Here is a 26,982-nt window from a genome sequence, read left to right as displayed (position 1 = left end):
ATTTCACAAGACTTTATAAAAATATAATCGTCTTCACACAGATTTTTGTACTTTTAATTTAGTGTTTTGGTGAAAAATACGAACATAGTACTCACCTTTAAGGTGACTAAGGTCAACAACATTTATCATCACTGAATTAGAATAGATGTTAATTTCAGGACACGCCGTTAGCCGTCAAGGCATTCCGTTGCGGATTTCACGAGCTTTCCATAAGAAATACACGTAAACAAGTGTTCGGCTATCGCTATGGTTATATTTGAACTCTCAGTCAACTGAATGCATGACCTTATACTACGTTCGTACTAGACAAGAAATCCTCGTAAACGAGGATTTTGGCCGAAATCCTCCTAGATCTCAGTAGATTTGCAATAGGGAAATATCAGCTGGCTCGTAGAGGACTTCAACAAAATCTCTTTCAAAATCCCCTATACTGCCTTGTACAACTGTGGTTTTAGTACTAAAAATGCGCTTTTTGCAACCCTGCCCCAATTTTCCTTGTAGATGAATGTGCGTGTACACATACGGGTTTGTGTTTGTATTTATATATTTACCAACAGCTGTTAAATCCTCAAATCTACGAAATCTCGTTATTTTGTCAGTCTGAACACTTGAGATTTGTAAAGAGATTTTGTTTCTAAATAGCAAGATTTCGTGTCTAGTGCGAACGTAGTATTACCCGACATTAGCGCTCTGCCTGCTGTAGACTCGTCTAAAATACCCGATTACACAATCGATTACAATCACAACAAATCGATTTTCGGCTACAATCGATAAAGAAATTCCTTCACTAGCGCACGATGAAGAATAAGAAGTCGAACCGAACAATTTAACAACTTTAGACCGTATTTTACTGAGCGGATACTGCAAATTAAAAAAACGAGACTAAAAGCAAAGGTTCTAAGACACCTTAGCAACATAACGAAAAATTAATATATTATTTATTTTCTTACATTAAGAATAAAAAGAACAGGTGTTTAATAATATAAAGTGCATCGAATTTTCGATTACAATAGACCTGTTTTCTTTTAGTACTGGAGCTATTCAGAAATCATATCAGCAGAAATCTGGGCAATATTTCCAAGTGATGTTTTGTTTCTTCGATTCATAAGAGCTATATATTTTGATTTATTTAACCAAACAAATGTGATTGGCTCATAAACAAATGCAATAGCAAATATTTATGGATTTTTAAACAATTTCACTTAGAATTTCTGTGTTGTATTTAAACAGCTGATGCTGCGCTGCTAGTATTGCTCAATTTTTTAAAAAAGTCCTGAATGGAAGTGTACGGTGTTTTCTTATTGTCCCTCTCGGGGGGCTTGATTATCCAGTACTAAAAGAAAACAAGCCTAATAAATTATTCTTCACAGTTTCGTACCATATCTTGTACGTGTAATAGAAACAAGTGTATATTGATTTAATTTATTATTTAAGATGGATGTGGATAATTTTCGGACTAGAAATTCCAATATTACGAAGAATGCATTAAGCAAACCAACGACCAAAGAACGAAAATCCTTGGTTTCAATGGAACAACTAAAACCAAGGGAAAAATCAATGGAACGTCCTCGAGATGGGATTTTCAACACACACTCTCAGATAAGTGCTACTCCGGCTATTTCTTCCAGTTTGAAAAGTTTTCTGTCATATATGTTCGCGCAAAGAAACTCTCCGTGTCGCGTCCATACGTCGCATGCATTGATTTTTCTTATGATTTTTATAAGTGCGTTCCATGTCAGTATTTGTGCCGTTAATAGCGGTGGTGATTCATTAAGAAATCAACCACACACAAATGTTGACGATCCAACAACAACAACATCGTCGACAAAACTAATAAGTGCGTTAAATAACAAAAACATCCATTTGAAACTGAATGATTCTCATAGCATGTTGTTGCCGAAATTGGCAGAATCATCATTGGACACCAGGTAAATATGAAATATCAATAATAAAAAATAATTAGTATTATCTCCAAATAGATCATAACCTCCAACATAGGATGATGACATACATTTGTCTCTTCATTTGTAGAAAATAAAAATATTGTTGTCTTACCATCACAGATTGCAATTAGGTCACGCTTAAATATAGGCCAAATTTATTAATTTATATTGCCGTTGTATTGTAAATTTGTGTATATGATCGCTCGCTTTTATTTTATTGATCGCATGTAAAACTATCTTCCTACGTGAGGATTTAATCATAATCCAAAATTCGACTTTTCGGCCAGTCGTCTCGATATTAATATTTTTATTGGAGCCACACATTTACTAACTCATTACCGCCATATGTCCCCATATGAGGACACCTGTTTAAAGCCAAACAACTCTGAGCTACACAAAAAAAAAATTCTGATTCAATCACGAAATTAATGATAGTATCAATTAAAAAATTAATTGACAGTCAATTAAAAAATTAATTGATTCAATTAAAAAATTAATTGATACTATTAATTTGTGTGATTGATTTTTATTTCAATTTAAAAAATTTGTTGATTCAATTAAATTTTTAATTGAATATTTTTTAAAACTCAATTAAGATTTTAATTGGAAAAATTTTCCTGCATTTTTTTTCTGTGTACCCGTTATTTTTGTAATTTTAAATACACGTATGACAGCTTTATAATGCATCTGATCTATAAACAACGACAATTGGTCGCAAGTTTCATATTCAGTGTGTTTTATTCATATTATTATTCGGATAATTTTCGTAAAATACTTTCAATAGTTTTATATGTACCAAGTGATCTAAAATTTGTTTAGATAAAACTCTTACGTTTATTGTAATAAAAAGTTTAAAATTGTACTACAAGGGGAGCCACCGTGGTGCAATGGTTAACATGCCCGCTTTGCATACACAAAGTCGTGGGTTCGATTCCTGCTTCGATCGAACACCAAAAAGTAATGCTGGTGACATTTCTGAGTGTTTCAAAGCTTCTCTAAGAGGTGTCACTGCAATGTTTGCATGATTTGACATCGGATTTGTTCACTCAATTGCTTATAACTTTGTCATTTTTCTTCTAGTTGGTCTTATTACTTACGTTAGAGAATCATCTATACGACTATGAAGAGTTGGCCTTATTACTTATGAGCATTATCAGCATCCTCTACTTGCAGCAAAACTATCAACCAATTACCAGAATAAATTCAGAATAAATTCTGATAATAAATTGAGAATAAATTCTGATAATTGGTTGATAGTTTTGCTGCAAGTAGAGGATGCTGATGAGGAATGTGGTAATTCCGAAACGTGCGTCCATCCAACCATCTTGCAGTCTATAGGGCTTTGCCCAAATAAATTTAACAAACATTCTTTTCCTCTGTTGGGTAAGCTACACTTGTAGTTTAGTCAATGCATGGTTTTAAGCTGCAATAAAAACAACAACAATGCTTAAAGAACAAAACCAACAATAACAAAATAAAAATAAAATCTTCTATAAAAATAAAATTTCGAAAAAAAAAAATTTTTCTATAGAAATAAAATTTTGATAAAATTTTCTATAGAAATAAAATGTTAACAAAATTTTTTATAGAAATAAAATTATGATAAAATTTTCTATACAAATAAAATGAAAAAAAAAAATTTTCTATAGAAATAAAATTTTGAAAAAAATTTTTTAAAGAAATAAAATTTTGACAACATTTTTTAAAGAAATAAAATTTTGACAAAATTTTTTAAAGAAATAAAATTTTGACAAAATTTTCTAAAGAAATAAAATTTTGACAAAATTTTTTAAAGAAATAAAATTTAAAAAAAAATCTATAGAAATTAAATTTTGAAAGAAAATTTCTATAGAAATAAAATTTTGCAAAATTTTCTATAGAAATAAAATTTTGACAACATTTTTTAAAGAAATAAAATTTTCACAAAATTTTCTATAGAAATAAAATTTTGACAAAATTTTCTATAGAAATAAAATTTTGACAAAATTTTCTATAGAAATAAAATGTTCACAAAATTTTCTATAGAAATAAAATTTTAACAAAATTTTCTATAGAAATAAAATTTTGACATAATTTTCTAAAGAAATAAAATTTTGACAAAATTTTTTAAAGAAATAAAATTTTGACAAAATTTTTTAAAGAAATAAAATATTAAAAAAATTTTTTAGGAAATAAAATTTTGACAAAATTTTTTTAAAGAAATAAACTTTTTTAACAAAATTTTCTATTGAAATGAAATTTTGACAAAAATTTATATTGCGCTTTGGTGATCGTAACCAAATTGCGTTAAAATTATCGAAACCAAAGCGCAACATTCGCACAATTTTGACAGCAATAGTAAGAGAAATTTCCAAAAACAATATTCTGAGAAAAAAATTCACTCCTCAATTTCCCCCCAATATTTTCTTTGTTTAATGTAATACAAAAGAAGTAATTCTCATCTGTATAAATTTATTATTTTGTTTCTCCGGATTTTCGTATTTGTTTCAATAAAGATTTTATGTCTTCAGGTTTTACACGGACGACGTTGTCGTCACCTGTACATGTATTGTATACGCTTTGTATAAATATTCCAATATTATATTTTGTTTGTTCTTTCGAATTTGTAAAGTTTACGTTCGTATACTAGTTTTGGCTGCCAGATGAGAGAATGGTAGAGAACTTTAGCATATTTTATATTCTTTTGGGGAATTTTTGTCGCCCATTTATTGTGAACTAAATGTATGATGACAGACAAGTAGATGCCAGCTGTTCGATGTTTATTACTATGTTCGCTTTCACATAAAAATAAAGCGAATATGTCTGTGTTATTTTTTTATTTACAGGCATAGCCCGGGCCGGCTAGCTTAACCTTCAATCTAAGGGTTTGTACATAGTAATGTATGGCTTTGGGGTTTTGCTCTTCATCTATAAACAAGATTGTTAGCCCCTGTTCTGTGATATCTATAGCATTATAGGTGGAACGATTTATCTATATAATATTGAGACGTCAACGATTTTTTGATATATTCTTGAGATATGCTGGCACAAATATTTTTTTTAACCCTGAATAAAATAATTGAGGATGGTATTAATAATCATCGGCTGCAAGGGATTCTGATTCGTTCACAACTACAAATGCAAAAAAAAAAACACTTTTCTAGCACCTAGATGATTTAAAGCTACATTGGATTTTGGCGCAAACCTATTGTATTCGGTTCTTTTTTTTAGCCTCATAATCCCTCCCAGCATGACATATCCCCATTTTCCCTACATAATCTCGGTAGTGGCGCACGCCCGTTTATTTATTCGTATTCGATTTGTTGGCTGTGTTTTGGTTTTTCTGGCTCTTTTTATTGTGCTAAGGTCAATCGTGTGACGTACACATTGTTGTAAAATGAAATATCATCGTCATCGCCGTCACAGTCGTCTAGAAATGAAATGAAATTGGAGGCAAGAGCAACATATTTTGGGGTGGGTCTTGTTTTTATTTGTGTTTTTCTTCTTCTGTTTTATTATTGAAATGGTCTAGTGTTGTTTTAATGAGATGGATTTATTTAACTTGTCTATTGGCCTACAATGGGATAAAAAGAATTACACACATAACTTCGTGTCTATATAGCTTAATTTATTTTATATTTTTTGCATTATTGATATTACCAACTATATACCTCCCACGGTTGCCAAAGTTATTAGAATTCTACCAAAAATGGTAGATTTTATACCGTGTGGTAGAATTCTTGGTCTTTTTGGTAGATTTTTTTTTAATATTCCATATATCCTTTAGGAATAAAAACTTGGATAAAATTTTCTATCGAAATAAAATTTCAATAAAAATTTCTATAGAAATAAAACTTCTATAAAAATAAAATTTCGACAAAATTTTCTATAAAAATAAAATTTTGACAAAATATTCTAAAGACATAAAATTTTGACAAAATTTTCTATAAAAATAAAATTTTGAGAAGAATTTCTAAAGAAATAAAATTTGGACAAAATTTTCTAAAGAAATAAAATTTTAATAAAATTTTCTAAAGAAATAAAATTTTGACAAAATTTTCTAAAGTAATAACATTTTGACAAAATTTTCTAAAGTAATAACATTTTGCCAAAAATTTTCTAAAAAATAAAATTTTCACAAAATGGTCTAAAGAAATAGACTTTTGACAAAATCGTCTATAGAAATAAAATTTTGACAAAATTTTCTATAGAAATAAAAATTTGACAAAATTTTCTATAGATATAAAATTTTTACAAAATTAAAAGAAATAAAATTTTTACAAAAATATTCTATAGAAATAAAATTTTGACAAAATTTCCTATAGAAATGGAATTTTGATAAATTTTCAATAAATTCAAAATTTTTAAAAGTTTTAATTTTCGTGTTAGGTCCTACTACCAAAGTCAATGTGAGTAAGTTCTCCATTTTTGTAGAAGTAGTAATTGAAATTAATAAGATAAAATAGTAAATAAATTTTTCATACCAACCACAAAATTTTGACAAAATTTTCTAAAAAAAATTTGACAAAATTTTCTATAGAAATAAAATCTTGACAAAATTTTCTAAAGAAATAAACTTTTGACAAAATTTTCTATAGAAATAAAATTTTGACAAAATTTTCTATAGAAGTAAAATTTTGACAAATTTTCTTTAAATTCAATATTTGAAAAAGTTTTAATTTTCGTATTAGGTCCTACTACCAAAGTTCATTGTGTGTAAGTTCTCCCTTTTTATAGAAGTAGTAATTGAAATTAATAAGATAAAATAATAAAATATTTTTTCATACTAACCACAAATTTTTGAATTTTGTAGAAATAAAATTTTGATAAAATTTTCTATAGAAATAAAATTTTGACAAAATTCTCTAAAAAAAATTGACAAAATTTTCTAAAGAAATTGACTTTTGACAAAATTTTCTAAAGAAATAAAATTTTGACAAAAATTTTCTATAGAAATAAAATTTCCTATAGAAATAGAATTTTGATAATTTTTTTTAAAGAAATAAAATTTTGACAAAATTCCCTAAAGAAATAAAATTTTGACAAAATTTTTAAAGAAATAAAATTTTGACAAAACTTTGTAAAGAAATAAAGTTTTGACAAAATTTCCTATAGAAATAAAATTTTGACAAAATTTTCTAAAGAAATAAAGTTTTGACAAATTTTCTATAAATTCAATATTTTTAAAAGTTTTAAATTTCGTGTTAGGTTCTACTACTACGAAAGTCCATTGTGTGTAAGTTCTACCTTTTTATACAAGTAGTAATTGAAATTAATAAGATAAAATAATAAATAATTTTTTCATACCAACCACAAAATTTTGACAAAATTTTCTAAAGAAATAAAATTTTGACATGAAATTTTCGAAAGAAATAAAATTTTTGACAAAATTTTCTAAACAAATAAAATTTTGACATAATTTTCTAGAGAAATAAAATTTTGACAAAATTTTCTAAAGAAATAAAGTTTTGACTAAAATTTTCTATAGAAATAAAATTGACAAATTTTCTAAAGAAATAAAATTTTGACAAAATTTTCTAAAGAAATAAAATTTCGACAAAATTTCCTATAGAAATAAAATTTTGACAAAATTTTCTAAAAAAAATAAAATTTTTGCGAAATTTTCTAAAGGAGTAAAATTTTGATAACGTTTTTAAAGAAATAAAATTTTGACAACATTTTCTAAAGAAATAAAATTTTGATAAAACTTTGTAAAGAAATAAAGTTTTGACAATATTTCCTATAGAAATAAAATTTTGACAAAATTCTCTAAAGAAATGAAATTTTGACAAATTTTCTATAAATTCAATAAGGTTCTTCTACTACTATGAAAGTCCATTGTTTGTAAGTTCTACCTTTTTATACAAGTAGTAATTGAAATTAATAAGGTAAAATAATAAAAAATGTTTTCATACTAACCACAAAATTGTGACAAAATTTTCTAAAGAAATAAAATTTTGACGTGAAATTTTCGAAAGAAATAAAATTTTGACAAAATTTTCTAAACAAATAAAATTTTGACATAATTTTCTAGAGAAATAAAATTTTGACAAAATTTTATAAAGAAATAATATTTTGACAAAAATTTTCTATAGAAATAAAATTGACAAAATTTTCTAAAGAAATGAAATTTTGACAACATTTGCTAAAGAAATAAAATTTCGACAAAATTTCTTATAGAAATAAAATTTTGACAATATTTTCTAAAAAAAAAATAAATTTTTGACAAAATTTTCTAAAGAAATACAATTTTGACAAAATTTTCTAAAGAAATAAAATTTTGACAAAATTTTCTAAAGAAATAAAATTTTGACAAAAATTTCTAAAGAAATAAAATTTTGACAAAAAATTGAAGGATGGTATTATTGATATGGTAGGAATTAATTCCTTTTGCTCAGGTAATTAAAAATACATAAATAAGCTATTATGCTCTTTTATATCATACAGAAACGCCCATAATTTTAATAATTTTATGGTGATGTTTACGTGACAAATAAAAAAAAAGAAAAATATGTCTCATTGCGTTTATTAAATACACAAATTTTAATTGTCGCAATTTGTTTTCAATTTACTCTGAAGTACTGCTAAATAAAAACAATAGTAAATAGTATTTCAAGATGTCTGCTCTACTACTACAATTCATAACTGATATTATAAAAAAAATAATAATTTCATTTTGTTTAAGATTTATTATCACTATCGTTGTCCTTCATTTTAGATTTTTATTGAAACAATCAATACCTCTGGTAAATTTGTTTGTATCCCAATAGTTTTGTTTTTCATTAACGTATCTGATTTTTTTAAGTATAAAAAGAAGATAATCATCGTACTAACCATGTATAAAATATTGAATATTACTTTTAAAATGATATCAATATAATAATTCAATGCCTTTACTGATAAAGACAATTTATACAATCTAACGCATATCATTTTTTTTCTTCTATTTACTTGTACATGTCTATCACAAAACATATATTTAATTTTAATTTTTTTTTTGTGGATTGTATAATGATGTATAGCTTTTTATTTGGCTATATCGTCATCGTATAGAAGATCATATTAAACAGTATATTGGTGTGAACACAAAAAAAAAATTTTTAATAATATATACGTTACACTCATAAAAAACCGTATCGATTATATTAATATTGATTTTTTTAACATATAATTTTGGTTTGTTTGCTATTAAATATCTACAATTTTTATATTAAAGCTATGGGGAGCAAAACCGAGTGAATATTTTCCCTTTTTGCAATCTTTATTAAATAGAAAATGTCTAGTTAAGCCCACAAAAATTGGACCGTTGATAACTGGAAATAAGTTATATGGTCAGAGGGAACAAAAATAAACCGTTTTCCATCCGATGCAAAAGAACATTACTGGCAACGCCCTCAGAATATTACTGGTAATGACCTGGTAACGAAAAGTATCCAAATAAACCACGTTAAGCAAACCGTTAAACTTGGAGGAGGGAGCCTCATGCTATTGAGATGGTGGCAATCTTGGCCTCTGGTTAATGATAAGGAATCATGAAAAAGGAGACCTTGATATTTTGCAATCAAACTTACCTACGTTTATGGAGGTTTGCGCCTATCTTGAGGAGCGAGTCATTTTTCAATAAGACAGGAAACTCAATATGTACTTAGAAAATAGTAAAGAAATGGTTGTCGGAGCACAGTTTAAAATGCTGAAATGGAAACTACAAAAGCCCCCATCTAAATTTAAATTATTGACAAAATTTTCTAAAAGAATAAAATTTTTCCTATAAAAATAAAATTTCGATAACATTTCCTGTAGAATAAAAATTTGACAAAAAAATCTATAGAAATCTATAGAAATAAATTGACAAAATTTTCTATAGAAATAAAATTTTGACAAAATTTTCTATAGAAATAAATTGACAAAATTTTCTATAGAAATAAAATTTGGACAAAATTTTCTATAGAAATAAAATTTTGACAAAATTTTCTATAGAAATAAAATTTGGACAAAATTTTCCATAGAAATAAAATTTTGACAAAATTTTCTATAGAAATAAAATTTTGACAAAATTTTCTATAGAAATAAAATTTTGACAAAATTTTCGCAGAAATAAAATTTTGACAAAATTTTCGCAGAAATAAATATATAAAGGGACTCATATCAGGGTCTGGGCATGATATTTGACTAATGGGTTAGGAGATTAAATTTCCAATATTGGCCAGTATGTGTCGTGAAGTTTTATTGCAAGATTCTAGATCTAAAGGGTGGTTAAAATTTCAATGGCCGATGTTGATTTTGAATAAAACACAAACTATTTAGGAAATTATTGTAATTTTTTTTTTATTATTATTATATATTGGTTAATCAATTATGTATGGAACAAAATATCGGCCAAATGGGCGCCGCGACCTCAGTGGCACACCTTCATCCGATGGTCCAAATTTTCGATGACGCTGAGGCATAATGGAGGTTCTATGCCGTTAATGTGCCGAATTATCTCATCCTTTAGCTCTTGAAATATTGCTGGCTTATCGACGTACACCTTTTCATTCAAATAACCCCAAAGAAAAAAGTCCAACGGTGTCAAATCACATGATCTTGGCGGCCAATTGACATCGCCATTACGTGAGATAACACGGCCATTGAATTTGTTGCGCAAAAGAGCCATTGTTTCGTTAGCTGTGTGGCAAGTGGCACCGTCCTGCTGAAACCACATATCGCCCACATCCATATCTTCCAATTCGGGCCATAAAAAGTTCGTTATCATCTCACGATAGCGAACACCATTCACAGTAACTGCCTGACCGTCCTCATTTTGGAAAAAATACGGCCCGATGATGCCGCCAGCCCATAAACCGCACCAAACAGCCCCTCTTTATGGGTGCATTGGTTTTTCGACAATCACTCTTGGATTCTCATTCGCCTAAATGCGGCAGTTCTGTTTATTGACGAATCCACTGAGGTGAAAATGTGCCTCATCACTGAAGATGAATTTCTTCGAAAATTGATCATCCACTGTTGCCATTTCTTGGAACCATCTAACACGTTGTTGGATTGTGTATCTCTCCATGGTTCAAATTGAGTAAGTCTGAAATAGAGAAATGTCAAATAAAATTCAGAAAAAAACTTGGCGTTTAGGTGTGTTTCACATTTAACATCGGCCCTTACAATTTAACCACCCTTTATATTGAATGAAATGAGGGACGCAAATCAACATTTTTTCTATGTACATATTTATACATTTATTTAAGAAATTTACGCACAACTCGTTATCGCCAACATCACGTTGATGATGTTCGACGTGTTTATGAACGATTAATTAATTCTACAAACAATTTAAAAAAATGTATGTTCATGTTAATAATATATAATTATCATTATTAGAAAATAATGTAATTACTTGTAGATAGGAATAAATTTATTATAGAGAAATAATTGCAGGAGAATAACTCCTATATGTTTTCTCCATTAAGAGTTAGCAGGGTTAGGGCCCAAATAGAGTTATCTATCTCAGCCAGATATATACTAAAGACTACACTTAAAAATATAAGTGAACCCTATATGGCACTAAAGCCAATTTAATTCTATTTTAGTTCATGGAATTATTATATTTTGAGAAAGTTTTCTTGACTAATAATTTGTTGTCAACGTTAGCTATATTAACTAAAAAAGGGTGAAACATTATACACAAATGAAGCATAAAGATTTCCTAAATTCATGTCTCCCACAAAATAGTTCCGAATTTCTTAAAATTTGTAAATTTTACCAAGTTCATGATGGGCGCATTGCCCATCATGAACTTTGTATGACATTTTTGCAATTTGGATCTCCTAATTTTTCCTTCAAACTTCGAATTTTTTTAAATAAATAAAAAAAAAATAATTATGTCTAATAAATTTTCTTGAATTTGTGGAAAAATATCTACTTATTTTTGTGAAATCGGCGTGACATCTGCGTTTGTAATATAGTGTCGTCAAAATTTCCTAAAATCAACTAAAATTTTCTTTACTGGTGGGTTTACTGTTTTTTGAGTGTATGAAAAAAGTTCATTCACCCCAATGGAAATGGTTAGGTTATGTTATGGAGGATGAGACCAGCCCGTAGCAAAAAGGGTTGTCTCCCACTTCGACCATGTTGATCCATTATGTTTCCTCATAGTTGTTCTTCTCCGTCCTCATCAATCATTTGAGTTTTCAGGCGAGTTCAAAAGAAAGGTTTCCTAGGTCTTCCATCCTGAGGCCTTGATGAAGGCAATTATATCCTTCATGTTGCAGTTCCGTACATCCGTTATATCATGAAAGAAAAAGGAGCCCAGTATCTTGTTTCTTCTAAAAGATAATACTGGACATTGGCACCTGGGTCCAGACACCATCAACAAATATCGTCTGTTATTTAGCCAATCCTTACCATGTGTTTTACAAGTGTGTTCTGTCCTGTTTTTATGCCTTTCAATGCTCTCAGATCACCTCTGCTAGTATCCATCAGAAAATCAGAGTTCTTACGGCTCTTGTCGTCCCATATCAGTTTCCCGCGTGCGCCTTCTTTAGTCAACATATCCGCCTCTTCATTTCCCATTATTCCATAATGTCAAGGTACCCAGCACAGAGTGATATTATCTTGTCTAAGCTCTATAGAAATAAAATTTTGAGAAAATATTCTATAGAAATAAAATTTTGACAAAATTTTCTATAGAAATAAAATTTTTACAAAATTTTATATAGAAATAAAATTGTTTACAAAAATTTATGTAGAAATAAAATTTTGACAAAATATTATATAGAAATAAAATTTTGACAAAATTTTCTATAGAAATAAAATTTTGACAAAATTTTCTATAGAAATAAACTTTTGACAAAAATTTTCTATAGAAATAAAATTTTGACAACATTTTCTACAGAAATAAATTTTGGAAAAAATATTATATAGAAATAAAATTTTGACAAAATTTTCTATAGAAATAAAATTTTGACAAAATTTTCTATAGAAATAAAATTTTGACAAAATTTTCTATGGAAATAAAATTTTGACAAAATTTTCTATAGAAATAAAATTTTGACAAAATTTTCTATTGAAATAAAATTTTGACAAAATTTCCTAAAGAAATAAAATTTTGACAAAATTTTCTAAAGAAATAAAATTTTGACAAAATTTTCTAAAGAAATAAAATTTTGACAAAATTTTCTAAAGAAATGAAATTTTGACAAAATTTTCTATAGAAATAAACTTTTGACAAAATTTTCTGAAGAAATAAAATTTTGACAAAGTTTTCTATAGAAATAAAATTTTGACAAAATTTTCTATGGAAATAAACTTTTGACTTTTGTTAGTTAAGCTACACTTGTAGATTAGTCAATGTATAGTTTTAAGCTGCAATAAAAAACAAAACCAATGCTTAAAGAACAAAACCAACAATAACAAAACAAAACGAATGGAAAAAGAAGAGGAGGCAAGCTCAAAATAAACCCAGCCAACTGAATTCAAATCGATGATTTGATAGTGACATAGGAAAAGAGATATGTTTGTTTCGACATAAGCCGGCTATCAATGTAAAACCTTTTTTCGGAGGGTTCAAGTGTGGTTTTTGTTGGGTTTAATAAACTGCCTGAATTTATTCTGGTAATTGGTTGATAGTTTTGCTGCTGATGAGGAATGTGGTAATTCCGAAACGTGCGTCCATCCAACCATCTTGCAGTCTATAGGGCTTTGCCCAAATAAATTTGACAAACATTCTTTTCCTCTGTTGGTTAAGCTACACTTGTAGTTTAGTCAATGTATGGTTTTAAGCTGCAATAAAATACAACAACAATGCAGAAATAAAATTTTGAGAAAAAGTTCTATTGAAATAAAATTTTTACAAAATTTTCTATAGAAATAAAATTTTGACAAAATTTTCTATAGAAATAAAATTTGAGAAAATTTTCTATAGAAATAAAATTTGAGAAAATTTTCTATAGAAATAAAATTTGAGAAAATTTTCTATAGAAATAAAATTTGAGAAAATTTTCTATAGAAATGAAATTTGAGAAAATTTTCTATAGAAATAAAATTTTGACAAAATTTTCTATAGAAATAAAAATTTGACAAAATTTTCTATACAAATAAAATTTTGACAAAATTTTCTATAGAAATAAAATTTTGACAAAATTTTCTATAGAAATAAAATTTTGACAAAATTTTCTATAGAAATAAAATTTTGACAAAATTTTCTATAGAAATACATTTTTGACAAAATTTTATATAGAAATAAAATTTTGACAAAATTTTATATAGAAGTAAAATTTTGACAAAATTTTCTATAGAAAATTTGCTAAGAAATAAAATTTTGACAAAGTTTACTATAGAAATAAAATGTTGACAAAATTTTCTATAGAAATAAAATTTTCACAAAAATTCCTTAATCTTCTTTGTCCATAAAGCTCGAATAAAAATGAATTAAACATTAATTTATATATTTTATATATAAAGAACGTGTTCAGGAGGAATTTCCTCCTGAACGACATTTCTACTGGAGGAATATCCTGTCTCTGGAAAATGGTGAATATTTTGAAATGTTTAAGAATATTGTTCATAGAAATTACAATAGCGAAAAGATCAATTTGATAGATTAAGTAAACTATAAAGTAAACTATAAGTAAGTCTAGGCTAATTGTATTCGGTGTTGCATTATCACTACTTTTGTGATCACGCTTTTCCCCTTTCTGTGTTTCAGTTTTCGAAAAAGAAAAATGCGACATCCTGTTATAAATTTTACGCCATATATTGATTGTGTGTGTTTATTTTTGTGTTCTGTTTTTTTTTTTTTTTTTTTTAATATCGCTTACAATTGAATTTTCTGCCAAAAATATAAACAAAACCTTGTAAGAAATTTCAAAAGAATGCTTTGAGTTATTTACGTTTTGGTTTTTTATTTCTTTGCTTTCTTAGGTCGTTGATTTTTATTGAGTTTGCATTTCATTTTCTGCAAACGTTGACACATTCTTTACGCAAACTTTTTAGCCTTGGCAAAATATATGCTTAACACATAGATTGACTAGTTGTAAATAAACAATATTAAAAGACAAACAAAAAAATGTGTAAAATTAAACCAATTTTGTGATGAAAAAGGTAGTACATTGAAGAATATGTTCCAAAACAATTCCATGAATCAAAACATTGGAAAATACCCAAGGCATATTTAGTAAGTTTTAGTACAAAAATAAAAATGTCAGTCGCCATATTGAAACTTTTATTGTCACTCACATTGATTTAAATTTCCCAACAATGTGTTCAACAAGTGGGAAATTTAAAAATGTATCGATGTAGACTTCGAAATATGAGGAAATATGTTACGACGGTTCGCAAGAATAATTGAAGTAATATTTACCATCAATTACGAGGACCATTTATTTCGATACTTTTCTGTCATACATTTAAAACAAATGGAATATTTCCAAAATTTTTGTATAAAATATTTTTTTTTTTTTTTTTTAATTTTTATTTGTCACAATTGTCAATAAAATATTGGCGTAGCTAGCAACATTCTCGTGAGAGTTAGAAGCTACAATGTGTGCTCATTGTGAAGATGTGAAGCCAAAATTACTTTATCCTACTCGATGTTTCAGTAAGCGTGTGATCTGTACACGCTCATAATTAACCTTCCATAAATTTCTGCAAAAACGGACAGCGAAGAAAGTATAGTGGTTAGTATCCCCGCCTGTCACGTGGAAGACCGGGGTTCAATTCCCCGTCGGTGAGCCAGGAGGCGTCGGTAAAAAGCATGAAAACCCACTTAAAGAAAGTTGTTTCTAATTTGAGATTCACTTTCGAGGACTTTTCCATCTTGCTAATTAGAATTGAAAGTATTCTAAACTCTCGACCTCTGTCCCCGATTAGCGAAGACCCAACTGAATTGATTCCACTGACTCCTGGTCGTTTATTGAGGGGAGCTATTTTAATCGCTATCCCCCAAGAGTATTCTGATGATTTGACTTTAATAAATAGGTGGCAAAGATTAAAAACCAATTTGCAAGGCGTTGGAAAACTGAATACGTTTGTGAGCTCCAAGGGCGATACAAGTGGAAAACTACTCAACACAATTTGAAAATTAACGACTTTGTCATTGTAAAGGAAGATAATCTTCCCCCTAACGAATGGTGTCTAGGTAGAATTGTGAGGGTATTTCAAGGAGCCGATTCCAATGGGTTGAACCAGTCCCCAGAAAATATCACACTCAATCATCCGCATCACGAAAAGTCACTGCCACAAGTCAATCGGACTTCTCTTGTCGTCAATCTGTCTCACAGCCCTCGTCCAAAAAGAGTTCAAAACGACTGGTGCACGAGAGGTTGCACAAAAACCCCAAAAGGCACGCTTTCCTTCTCACCACTCTAGCAACATTTTTGACTATACACGGCCCTCACAAAACAAGACTGATGCTTAATTCTGCCGGAATGCAACTATTATCCTTCGGTCCCTGGTGTCTCGCTTAAACCTCAGAACCGCTCGCGAAAATGGAGAAGAGTTTTGTACTATAACTTTGCAATCATATCATGACCCAGCAGCGAATCTCCAAATCTGTGGCGTAGTAAAATCTACTTTCAATATTGCTCTTCCTAAACCAACAATGGAAGAAAGACTACAATCGATTTATGGACAAAATCACTGGTGCACGAGAGGTTGCACACAAAACCCAAAAGGCACGTTTTCCTTCCCACTGCTCTAGCAAAAGTTTTGACTACACACGGCCCTCACAAAATCCTTCGGTCCCTGGTGTCTCGCTTAAACCTCAGAACCGCTCGCGAAAATGGAGAAGAGTTTTGTACTATAAGTTTGCAATCATATCATGACCCAGCAGCGAAGATCCAAATCTGTGGCGTAGTAAAATCTACTTTCAATATTGCTCTTCCTAAACCAACAATGGAAGAAAGACTACAATCGATTTATGGACACCTAACTGACTTGGTTGATCCCTATTTCTGCAGACCAACCAACATTGAACTCGTAATCGAGAGCGACATACTCACGAAGATATGACACACCCATAAAACCGTCTTTAACTACGCCTATGCCATTAACCACACACTGAAAAAAATATTGTCTTGAGGACAAAGATTTCATGTCCTTAAAATACGAATGTGAATTTTGCTTAGCATTGAATACGAGTTTTTGTGGTATAAAGTTTTTTTCCTTGTCCAAATGTCGATAAACTTTTCAATGAAGTCGTTTGTCCTTATAATTAAACGATTCGACTAAAAATTGGGTATCCTAACATCAGAGAAAATTTCGTTTTACTAAAGTCAACTTGGATTTAATATTGCTGAAGAAATCTTCAAAATTAATGATATTTTCTTTAAATTTGATGACTTTTTGCATCATTTCTACATAGCTAAAAAGCGTTTAAAAATATGAGATATTTTTCAACAATTTTTTTTAAAGACGTTTTTCCTTAAAACGTTGCATAATTTTTACTTATAGTGAAGTCTGAATTTGTAAATCTAAGTTGTCGTTAAGGCGTTTTAATGGAGCTCATGAAGAAAAAAGCTGAAAAAACTAAGAAACTAAAAATTGTTTCACAGAATTAAGTAGGCAAAACTCAAATTTAAAGGTGAGTTGGGTCTTAAATGTATCCTTACTTCAATTATCCGCTTCTTTGGCTCGAAATCAATACCGAAATTATTAGTGTAAAGGCAAAATCTTTGGAACCAGGTATGCTTTTTTCCCAGTGTAGAAAGCTTAACCTACTGAAAGTCACGGATAAGATGAGACGTATCAAAGTTTATCTTCAAGATTTGACAAAATTTGTTTTTTTTTTTTTTTAATTTTATACTTACACAGATTCTTAATACAAATCCTAATTATTTAAACACGTTTTTGGATAAACTTTTATTTATTGTGTAACAAAAAAATCACATTTTCAGTATTCATTTTTATGAAAGAGAGCGAAAAACTAAAAAACGCATACGTCTCTCAGACGTAGATAAGATGTCTAGGGTTAAGCAAATACCGATAATCAAAGTTGTGCTCAAATTAAAAAAAATGTAATCACCAGATTGCTTGAAACTGCTTTCCTAAATAGGCCGTGGAAAATATCTATGAAAATACAATGTCACGTGGAAAGTAATTCATAGATACACTTCGATTAGAAATAAAAATTCATTAGAATGTAAATTCATCTAAAATCCAGTGCTTCCGAGCGGGTCATTTCCAACTTTAGGCACGGTTATTGAAATCAAAATGGAACGAAAATATGGAATAGTCAACTTTTCTCACTTTCGTCTTATATAAAATGTTAAAACCACAGTGGTCACATTTTTCTCACATTTCGGATTATTTGCTCTAAACGAAAATACTTTATACGAAAGGGGAATTTCGTTTGTCTAAGATTTCATTCCGGAGGAAAATATTTTTTCTTTGGGTGTACACCCAAGAAGAGAAATCGGTCTATATCGATGCATTACCACACTGAAAAAAAGCATACTCGGTTCCAAAGATTTTGTCTTTACTTTAAAAAATTTGGTATTGATTCCGAGCCAAAGAAGCGGAGAATACATGTAAGGATACTTTTAAGACACAATTCTCTTTTAAATTTAGGTTTTGTGTACTTGCTTCTAGGAAGCAAATTTTAATTTTTCGCTTTCTCAGCTTTTTTTCTTCATATGCTATCAAAGTCCTTTAAAAACGAGTTAACGGCAACTTTATTTTCCAAATTAGGACTCGACTTCCAGTAGAAATTATGCTATGTTTGAAGTAAAAAACTTCTTTAAAATAAAGTTTTGAAAAACATGTCCTATATTTGAACGATTTTTTGCTTTGTAGTCAAGATGCAAAAACACAACAAATTTAAAGACAATTTCATTAAATTTAAAGAATTTTTCTGAATTATTAAAGTCAAGTTGACCTTAGCCTATAAATTTTTTCTTTCATGTTAAGATACCCATTTTTAAGTCAAATCACTTAATTATAAGGACAATACGACTTCATTGAAAAGTTTATCGACTTTTGGACAGGGAAAATAACTTTATTTTAGAGAAATGCGTCTTCTATGCTAAGCAAAATTTGTATTCGTATTTTAAAGACATGGAATCTGTGACCTCACGACAATATTTTTTTCAGTGCAAATAGACCGGTAAAAATAAATGCGATACAGATTTTTGAGGGTCTACAATACCACTATAATTACATATTCGAGCAAATCGGATAAAAACTACGGTTTCTAGAAGCCAAAGGAGTTAAATCGGGAGATCGGTCTATGGTGTGTGTCGAGCCAAAACTTGGTTCGACACACACTATATTCGGCTGACCTATTTGTTGTCAGCCGGATATAGGGGCTATACCAAAATATGGACCAATACTCGCCATTTTCGACACACCTCTTAATGGTCCTCAAATACCTCTAGAATTCAAATTTCAGACAAATTGGGTAAAAACTACGAATTCTAGAAGCCCTAGAAGTATAGTCGAGAGATCAGTCTATATGGGGGCTATACGCAAAAATGGACCGATAAGCACCATTTTAGGTACACCTTTTGATGGTCCTAAAATACCTCTAGAGTTCCAATTTCAGGCAAATTGGATAAAAACTACGGATTTTAGAAGCCCAAAACGTAAAGTCGGTAGATCGGTCTATATGGGGGCTATACCAAAACATGGACCTATACACCCCATGTTCGACACACCAATTTATGGTCCTATAATACCTCTAGATTTTCAATTTCAGGTAAATCGGATACCGATAGGCACCATTTTCGGCACAACTTTTTATGGTCCTAGAATACCTCTAGATTTCAAATTTCAGGCAAATCGGAAAGTAAATACAGTTTCTAGAAGACCAAGAAATAAAATCGGGACATATATAGGGGCTATACCAAAAGATGGACCGATGCCACACATTTTTATTGTCCAATTTCAGCAAATTGGATAAAAACTACGGTTTTTATAAGCCCAAGACCCCAAATCGGGAGGTTTATATGGGGACTATATGAAAACTTGGACCGATATAGCCCATCTCCGTACTTGACCTGCCTGCAAACAAAAACCGAATCTGTGCAAATTATTAAAGGCTGTAGCGTGATTACAACAGACAGACGGACGGACAGATGGACATGCTTATATCGTCTTAGAATTTCTCCCTGGTCAAGAATATATATACTTTATATAGTCGGAAATCGATATTTCGATGTGTTACAAAGGGAATGACAAACTTGTTATATCCCCGTCACCATTCTATGGTGGTGGGTATAAAAAAAATGTTCTGATTGTTGTATTGTAGTGTAAGTGAGTATAAAAATCAATAAATTGATGACAATTAAAAATGTTGATAAACTGGAGCACTAGGATCAGTCCTGTAATGGGTCCATTAGTAGCAATTTGCACTAATTTCCCGTAGCGTAGTCCTTTGTTTCTCACCTTCAATATATCTCTGCAAAAAGTTCCACTTTTGTAAGAAATATATGAAAAATAGAAAGAAATTTCGTTGAACTACAGAAAACCGGTTAACTGATGGTCAAAACCCGGTTTTCGCGGTTAACCGAAAATGCCAATTTTATCATTATCCCATTTCGGTTTTTGTAACTGAATCCGGTTAATCGGTGTCGGTATTGGACACCCTAGTCACAGTGCACTATGGGCGGAAATCGCAAAACAGCGGCAATAAGTCAAATTTTCAAAATGAAAAATTATTGGATATTCCAATTGAAATTACTATGGTTAGGTTAGGTTAGGTTAAAGTGGCAGCCCGATTAAGATTCAGGCTCACTTAGACTATTCAGTCCATTGTGATACCACATTAACTAAAAGTACCTATTACATATGGGCACTTCTAGTTTTAACCGCTGAACCTTCTTGATTATTTTTCTTTGTTGAACCAACCAGATTGTTCCAAAAACAGTAGCAGACTGCTTAAGTTAACGTTTTCCAGATCCGCCAGTAAGCTGAAGCTATATGCTCCTAAAAGTTGCTTGCGCTTTACACAAAATGCAGGACACTCACACAAGAGGTGTTTAATTGATTCTTTTTCCTCCGCATCATGACAGCTCATACAATAGTCATTATACTTCGCGCCAATAGTTTTTGCAAAATCGCCTATCAGGCAGCGACCCGTTATAGCAGATATCAGGAGTGATATCTGACGTCTCGAGAACATTAGCATATCTAGTGTGCGGTTTAAGTTGAAATGGGGCCATATTTGCTTGGTGTCGTTACAACCCTTGCAATTCTCCCATCGAACATTTGCCATCATAACAGCCTTCTCACGCAGCATGAGCTTGCAGGTAGCTAGGGGCATACCAACAAATTCTAGTTCCCCTGGAATATGTAAGGTAGTCCCTAGCCTTGCCAACTCATCCGCTTCGCAGTTCCCCGGTATGTTCCTATGGCCAGGCACCCATATTAGGTGAATATTGTACTGCTCAGCCATCTCATTGAGAGATTTGCGGCAGTCGATGGCCGTTTTCGAGTTGAGGAACACAGAGTCCAAGGATTTTATTGCAGGTTGACTGTCTGAGTATATATTAATGCCCACATTTTTTGGAACATTACTTCTCAGCCAATTCGCCACCTCTCTTATTGCTAATATTTCAGCCTGAAAAACACTACAGTGATTAGGTAATCTTTTCGCTATTCGAAGTTCCAGATCATTAGAATATACTCCGAACCCCACTTGTCCATCCAATTTGGAGCCATCAGTGTAGAAATCTATATATTCTTTATTCCCCGGGGTCTGTGTGCACCACGCCTCACTGTTGGGGATTAGAGTCTCAAACTTTTTGTCGAAAAGTGGACTCGCCAAAGTGTAATCCACTACGTTAGGCACATCTGGCATTGTTTTGAGGACAGAACTGTGACCGTAACCTTTTTCCGACCACAGCGATAGTTCGCGCAACCGCACAGCCGTTGTTGCAGCTGACTGTTTGGCCAAAATGTCTAAAGGCAATAGATGCAGCACGACATTAAGGGAATTTGTTCCTGTCTTGCTGAATGCGCCTGAAATACACAAACACGCCATACGCTGAACTTTATCTAAACAAGTCGGTTTCTGAAGTGCCGGCCACCAGACTACAACACCATATAGCATTATAGGTCTAACCACTGCCGTGTATAGCCAATGCACAATTTTTGGTTTCAGTCCCCACTTTTTTCCTATTGCCTTTTTGCACGAGTACAAAGCTACAGTTGCCTTTCTCGCCCTTTCTTCAATATTAAGCTTAAAGTTCAGCTTCCTGTCCAAAATAACGCCAAGGTATTTTGCACATTCACCAAAGGGAATTTCAATACCCCCTAAGGAAATAGGCCTAACCGTGGGAGTTTTGCGATCGTTGCAGTACATGACTAATTCTGTCTTTGCAGGATTTACCCCAAGACCATTGTCTTTCGCCCATTTCTCAGTCATCCGGAGGGCCCTCTGAATAATATCTCTGATTGTGGATGGGAATTTTCCCCTGACTGCCAGAGCCACATCATCTGCGTATGCCACCACTTTTATCCTTTCTTTTTCTAGAGTAACCAGAAGGCTATTTATAGCAACATTCCAAAGAAGAGGTGATAGGACTCCTCCTTGGGGAGTGCCTCTGTTCACATACCTTTGTATGTTTGCTTGTCCTAGTGTGGCTGAAATACGTCTCTTCATTAGCAGTTCGTCTAACAGCCTGAGTATACATGGATCAACATTCAGAGTTGTCAGTCCATTTAATATCGAGCTCGGATGGACATTATTGAACGCCCCTTCGATGTCCAGAAACGCCACGACTGTGTATTCTTTGACAGATAGTGAGCTTTCAATAAAGCTGACTAGTTCATGTAGTGCGGTCTCAGTAGACCTGCCCTTCGAGTATGCATGCTGTCGTTTCGAGAACAAACTTGAATCGATGCTAGTTCTAAGATAAATATCTATCATCCTCTCCAGAGTCTTAAGTAGGAATGAGGATAAGCTGATTGGTCGGAAATCCTTCGCCCTCGAGTGAGAGGCTTTTCCCGCTTTAGGTATGAAAACGACTTTTGTTTCCCTCCACTTTCCTGGGATATATGATAAGTTGATACATCCTTTATATATCACCGACAACCAGGGGATAATTTTGTCAGTTACAGCTTGTAACTCCGCCGGAGTAATTCCATCAGGTCCAGGGGATTTGAATGGTCCAAAGCTATTTAGCGCCCATCTTATTCTAGTTTCCGATACAATTTCCTCGACAGGAAACGACCGCTGAGCAACTGTGGCACCGCCAGTACATGGTTCAACCGTCTGATTTCCAGGAAAATGTGTGTCCAATAGTACCTCCAGCGTCTCCTTACTGGACGTTGTCCAATTGCCCTCCGATGTTTTAATGAAACCTGGAGCGGAGTTGGTGGATGCTAGAACCTTCCGTAGTCTGGAAGCCTCGGACGTATTCTCAATACTGCTGCAGTAAGCATTCCAAGAGTTATGCTGAGCCTTTCTCAGTTCTCGCTTGTATCCTCTCAGATTCTTCTTGTAAGCGTCCCAGTCCTCAGGGGCTCTGGTGGACTTTGCCTTGTTAAAGAGCTTCCTGCAGGATTTCCTCATATTACTTAATTCCGTAGACCACCATGGTGGTCGATGTTTCCCCCTTGGCTTTCCTCTAGGGCATGCAGCTTTCAGTGAGATGTTGAAGGCCTTAGTAATCCGCTCCACTGCGTGTTCGATATCTTGCACATTTCTCATATTTGTCTCTGTTATTTCCGGTATCATCATATTGAACGATTCCCTATACCTATTCCAGTCAGCTTTCCTAACATTTGGCGGAAATATGATCTTGGTGATATGAACATCAAATTTGAAACTGATGTAGCGATGATCTGAGAAGCTGTGTTCACTTAAAACCTGCCACTCAGATATCATTTCATTTAGTTCTTGCGAGGCCAAGGTGATGTCCAAAACCTCTTGCCTGTTTTTAGTGACAAAGGTTGGGACATCTCCCTTGTTGCAAACTACCAGATTAGTACGCAAAATAAACTCTATTAGCGACTCTCCCCTTTCATTAGTATCACTACTTCCCCATATACTATGATGTGCATTCGCATCGCATCCCATAATGAGTTTCGCCTTTGTTTTCAGTGACTCCTCCACTAAGGTCTTAACGGCATATGGAGGCATCTCCCTGTCATGTCCCATGTAGACCGAAGATACCCAATATTTGCATTTGGCTATTTCTAAACTTGCAACGACAGTGTCTGTATTGCACATTGAGGGAAGCAGAAACAAATTGAGCTCGTTTTTAGCAATTATACAGGCTCGATTTACATCATTACCAGTATACTGCAATAGTTTGAACCCCGGAGTACTTAATTCACATATTTTGTTTTTGTAAACATATGGTTCTTGAATAAGAACTATATCTATGTCCCCTTTCATCAGGAGAACTTTTAAGGCAGCACATGCAGCCTTACAATGATGAAGATTTATCTGGAGGATCCGTAGGACCATCGAGATTTTCAACAACCGTCACATCAGCCGCTTCGATCGAGTCATCAAGAATGTCCTCTTCAGAGATATCGGTGACTCTCGCAATAACCATAGGTTCGACTTTGGTGAGTTCTGAGGCAATAGAAGCCTCCTCACGCATACGGTATCTATCCATGTCTTCAACTTTGGTATCTCCCTCGACTTCGCAAGAGGATCCGCTTACTTCTGATTCAGACAGAGGCTTGTCCATTTCTGAATCCTTTAGCTGATCGTTTTTATACACCTTCATTTGGATATAATGAAAGCCATAACATACACGGCCCTGGGACTTTGCCAGATGTGGCAAAGACTGAGTGTTCAATATAAACACTGCATGCCGTCTTGGTCCATCCACTTCATCCAAACGGCCAACCTTCCAATCAGCTGTTGGAAGATCTGGATTGCATCGTTTCAGTCTATTTAAAATAGATTCAGGGTCAGAAGGGTTTGCAGGTATCCAGGCATGTGCTCTAGGTCTAGCCGGTATGTCTTTCTTCTCGACTAACTCTAGAGCAGCTCCTTCCCAAACTTCACCAATTAGTATCAGAGCAGCTTTAAAACATTCTATGGACCTCTGGTCCTCAAATGCGACTAGCTTAAATCGTCCTTGATACCAACCAGCCTCTTGGTGTCGAGGATCTGGGCCGGGAAACTTTTCCAGTACCTGTGAGTAGACGACAGATAGAGCATTCTCAATTTCCCCCCATTTTTGCTTTGGAACCATACCGTCCAATGCTCCTTTATTAATGATAGCCATCACAAGGCTATCTTTAGCAACTGAGGCAAACGATCTTTGATCCCTTTTGGAGGATGGCAGCTCATCCGGCGATCGTTCCCTTTTTCCAGTCTCAAGAATTCCTTGAGCCCATTTTAAGGAATCGCTTTGTTTAGCCGACAACGTGCTTGGGTCGACTGATCCTAACTTCTTTAGGATAAACAAAGCATTTCTGCGTTCCTTGAATCTCTTTCGTGAGGGATTACCTCCTTTTGATGTCGTTACCTTAGAAAAAGTTCGACTTGTCAGTGTGTCGCCACCTGTCGACCCGTCTACAGGTCGACTAATTGGGCCTAACTCTTGGTCATTGCCCAGATTTATAACTCCAGTCGATACCCGTCCACTGGGCCCTGAAGTTAGCAACCCAGTGGATGACTTGGAATTTCGCTGCATGGTGGCTTAATATCCCACCACACTTGAAATTCGTAGTAGGTACCTATTACTATGAGTTTATCCGCTATTGAAAAAACACGTCCGTTCCGTTCGACGGTTGAATAGGAAATTACTATAGAACATCTTGGATAGTAAAAATCGAAAGTTAATTTAAAACTTGGCAACCCTGTTAAGGAGAATATAACTAGAAATGTTAACGATTGTTAATGAAAATTTTTGCTTATTATTGTTCGTGAGGAAGTATACTTTTACGTGCTGTAAAGTTTGTCTGCCCAAACTTGCCCATACTAAAATAAATGTAAGGGTTTTATAGTCAAATTTGGGAAAATCGGGCGATACATATATATGGTAGCTATATCTAAATCTGAACCGAATTTGATGAAATTTTGCACACTTTAAGGGTACTATAAAAAATTACTTTGTGTTAAATTTGAAGACAATCGGGTGGTAAATAAGCGCAGTATGGTCTAATTTGTCGAAATCGGGCGATACATATATATGGGGGCTATATGTAAATTTGATCTATTTTTTTCCAAATTCAACCGTGTTTGTCCTTTTACCAAGAAAACATGTTGCACCAAATTTTATCAAAATCGGTTAATATTCGCCAACGGAATTCTGCGAACAACAAACACAGAGGGACGGAATTAGAGTTAGATACCGAAGAATGTGATTTTGATGGTTAATATTTGTTTAATTTTAATTAATAAAATTAATTTAATAAAATGACAATTGGTTTATACTATTTACATCAAGTTCTGGGGATAAGGCGCTTTCTTAATAAGGAAAATAAGCAAATATAAATTAAACTCCATCTAAGAGTATATTCTATAGTATTCCAAGTGGAATTACAATTTCGACCCCTCTATAGTAACGCACCTGGAATAAGGGGGATTGACTCCCTTTTTGTTGGTAACATTTGATTTTGATAAGATATATCGATATACCATGTTTGGCGATACTAGATTGATTGTAAATAATTTTTGCCGCAAATTTTCAATTTCCGCCCATGGTCACATTTCTCTCCTCCACTTTTTCGCAGGGCATATATCGAGATTCCCAAACACATTTTGCAATATCGGTTTATATCATCGGATAGAAGACTTAAATATCTATTTTTTTACATATAAAACCTTTCCCAATTGGTCACAGTGGTCACATTTCTCTTGCAGAACACCCGCAGAGAAGGAATATGATCACTACAACCAAGTTCTAAGAGCAAAATGTTACTTTTTCACGGAAAACATGTAGCATGTTTGTCGAAACCATGCTTTTTCACGGAAATTATGTATCTGATTTCGGAAAGCATGTTATGTTTGACGAGAGAAGAATATTTTTGCGACAAAAATGCTACATGGTCGATGTAGGAAAGTAACATGGTGCTCTTGAAACATGTTTGAGGGGTGATCATATTCCTTCTCTGGGTGCAGTTCCTCCACTTTTTCCCAGGGCATATATCGAGACTCCTAAACACA

General features: G+C 32.3%; 1 protein-coding gene across 1 annotated transcript in view; it reads left to right on the top strand.

Moving 5' to 3' along the window:
* The first annotated feature begins 825 nt into the window (after positions 1 to 825).
* The window catches only part of uex (metal transporter uex), a 75,095-nt gene continuing 48,938 nt past the window's right edge, over positions 826 to 26,982 (top strand). The window contains exons 1-2 of the mRNA XM_075293705.1: positions 826 to 970; positions 1,435 to 1,928. Of these exons, the coding sequence (XP_075149820.1) occupies positions 1,435 to 1,928 (494 nt within the window). The 5' untranslated portion in view covers positions 826 to 970. The remainder of the gene's footprint in view (positions 971 to 1,434; positions 1,929 to 26,982) is intronic.

This window comes from Haematobia irritans, chromosome 2 (assembly GCF_050003625.1).
Source record: "Haematobia irritans isolate KBUSLIRL chromosome 2, ASM5000362v1, whole genome shotgun sequence".
NCBI classification, from domain to species: domain Eukaryota; kingdom Metazoa; phylum Arthropoda; class Insecta; order Diptera; family Muscidae; genus Haematobia; species Haematobia irritans.
The sequence above is the reverse complement of the archived record's forward strand: the minus strand, read 5'-3'. Positions and strand labels throughout refer to the sequence as shown.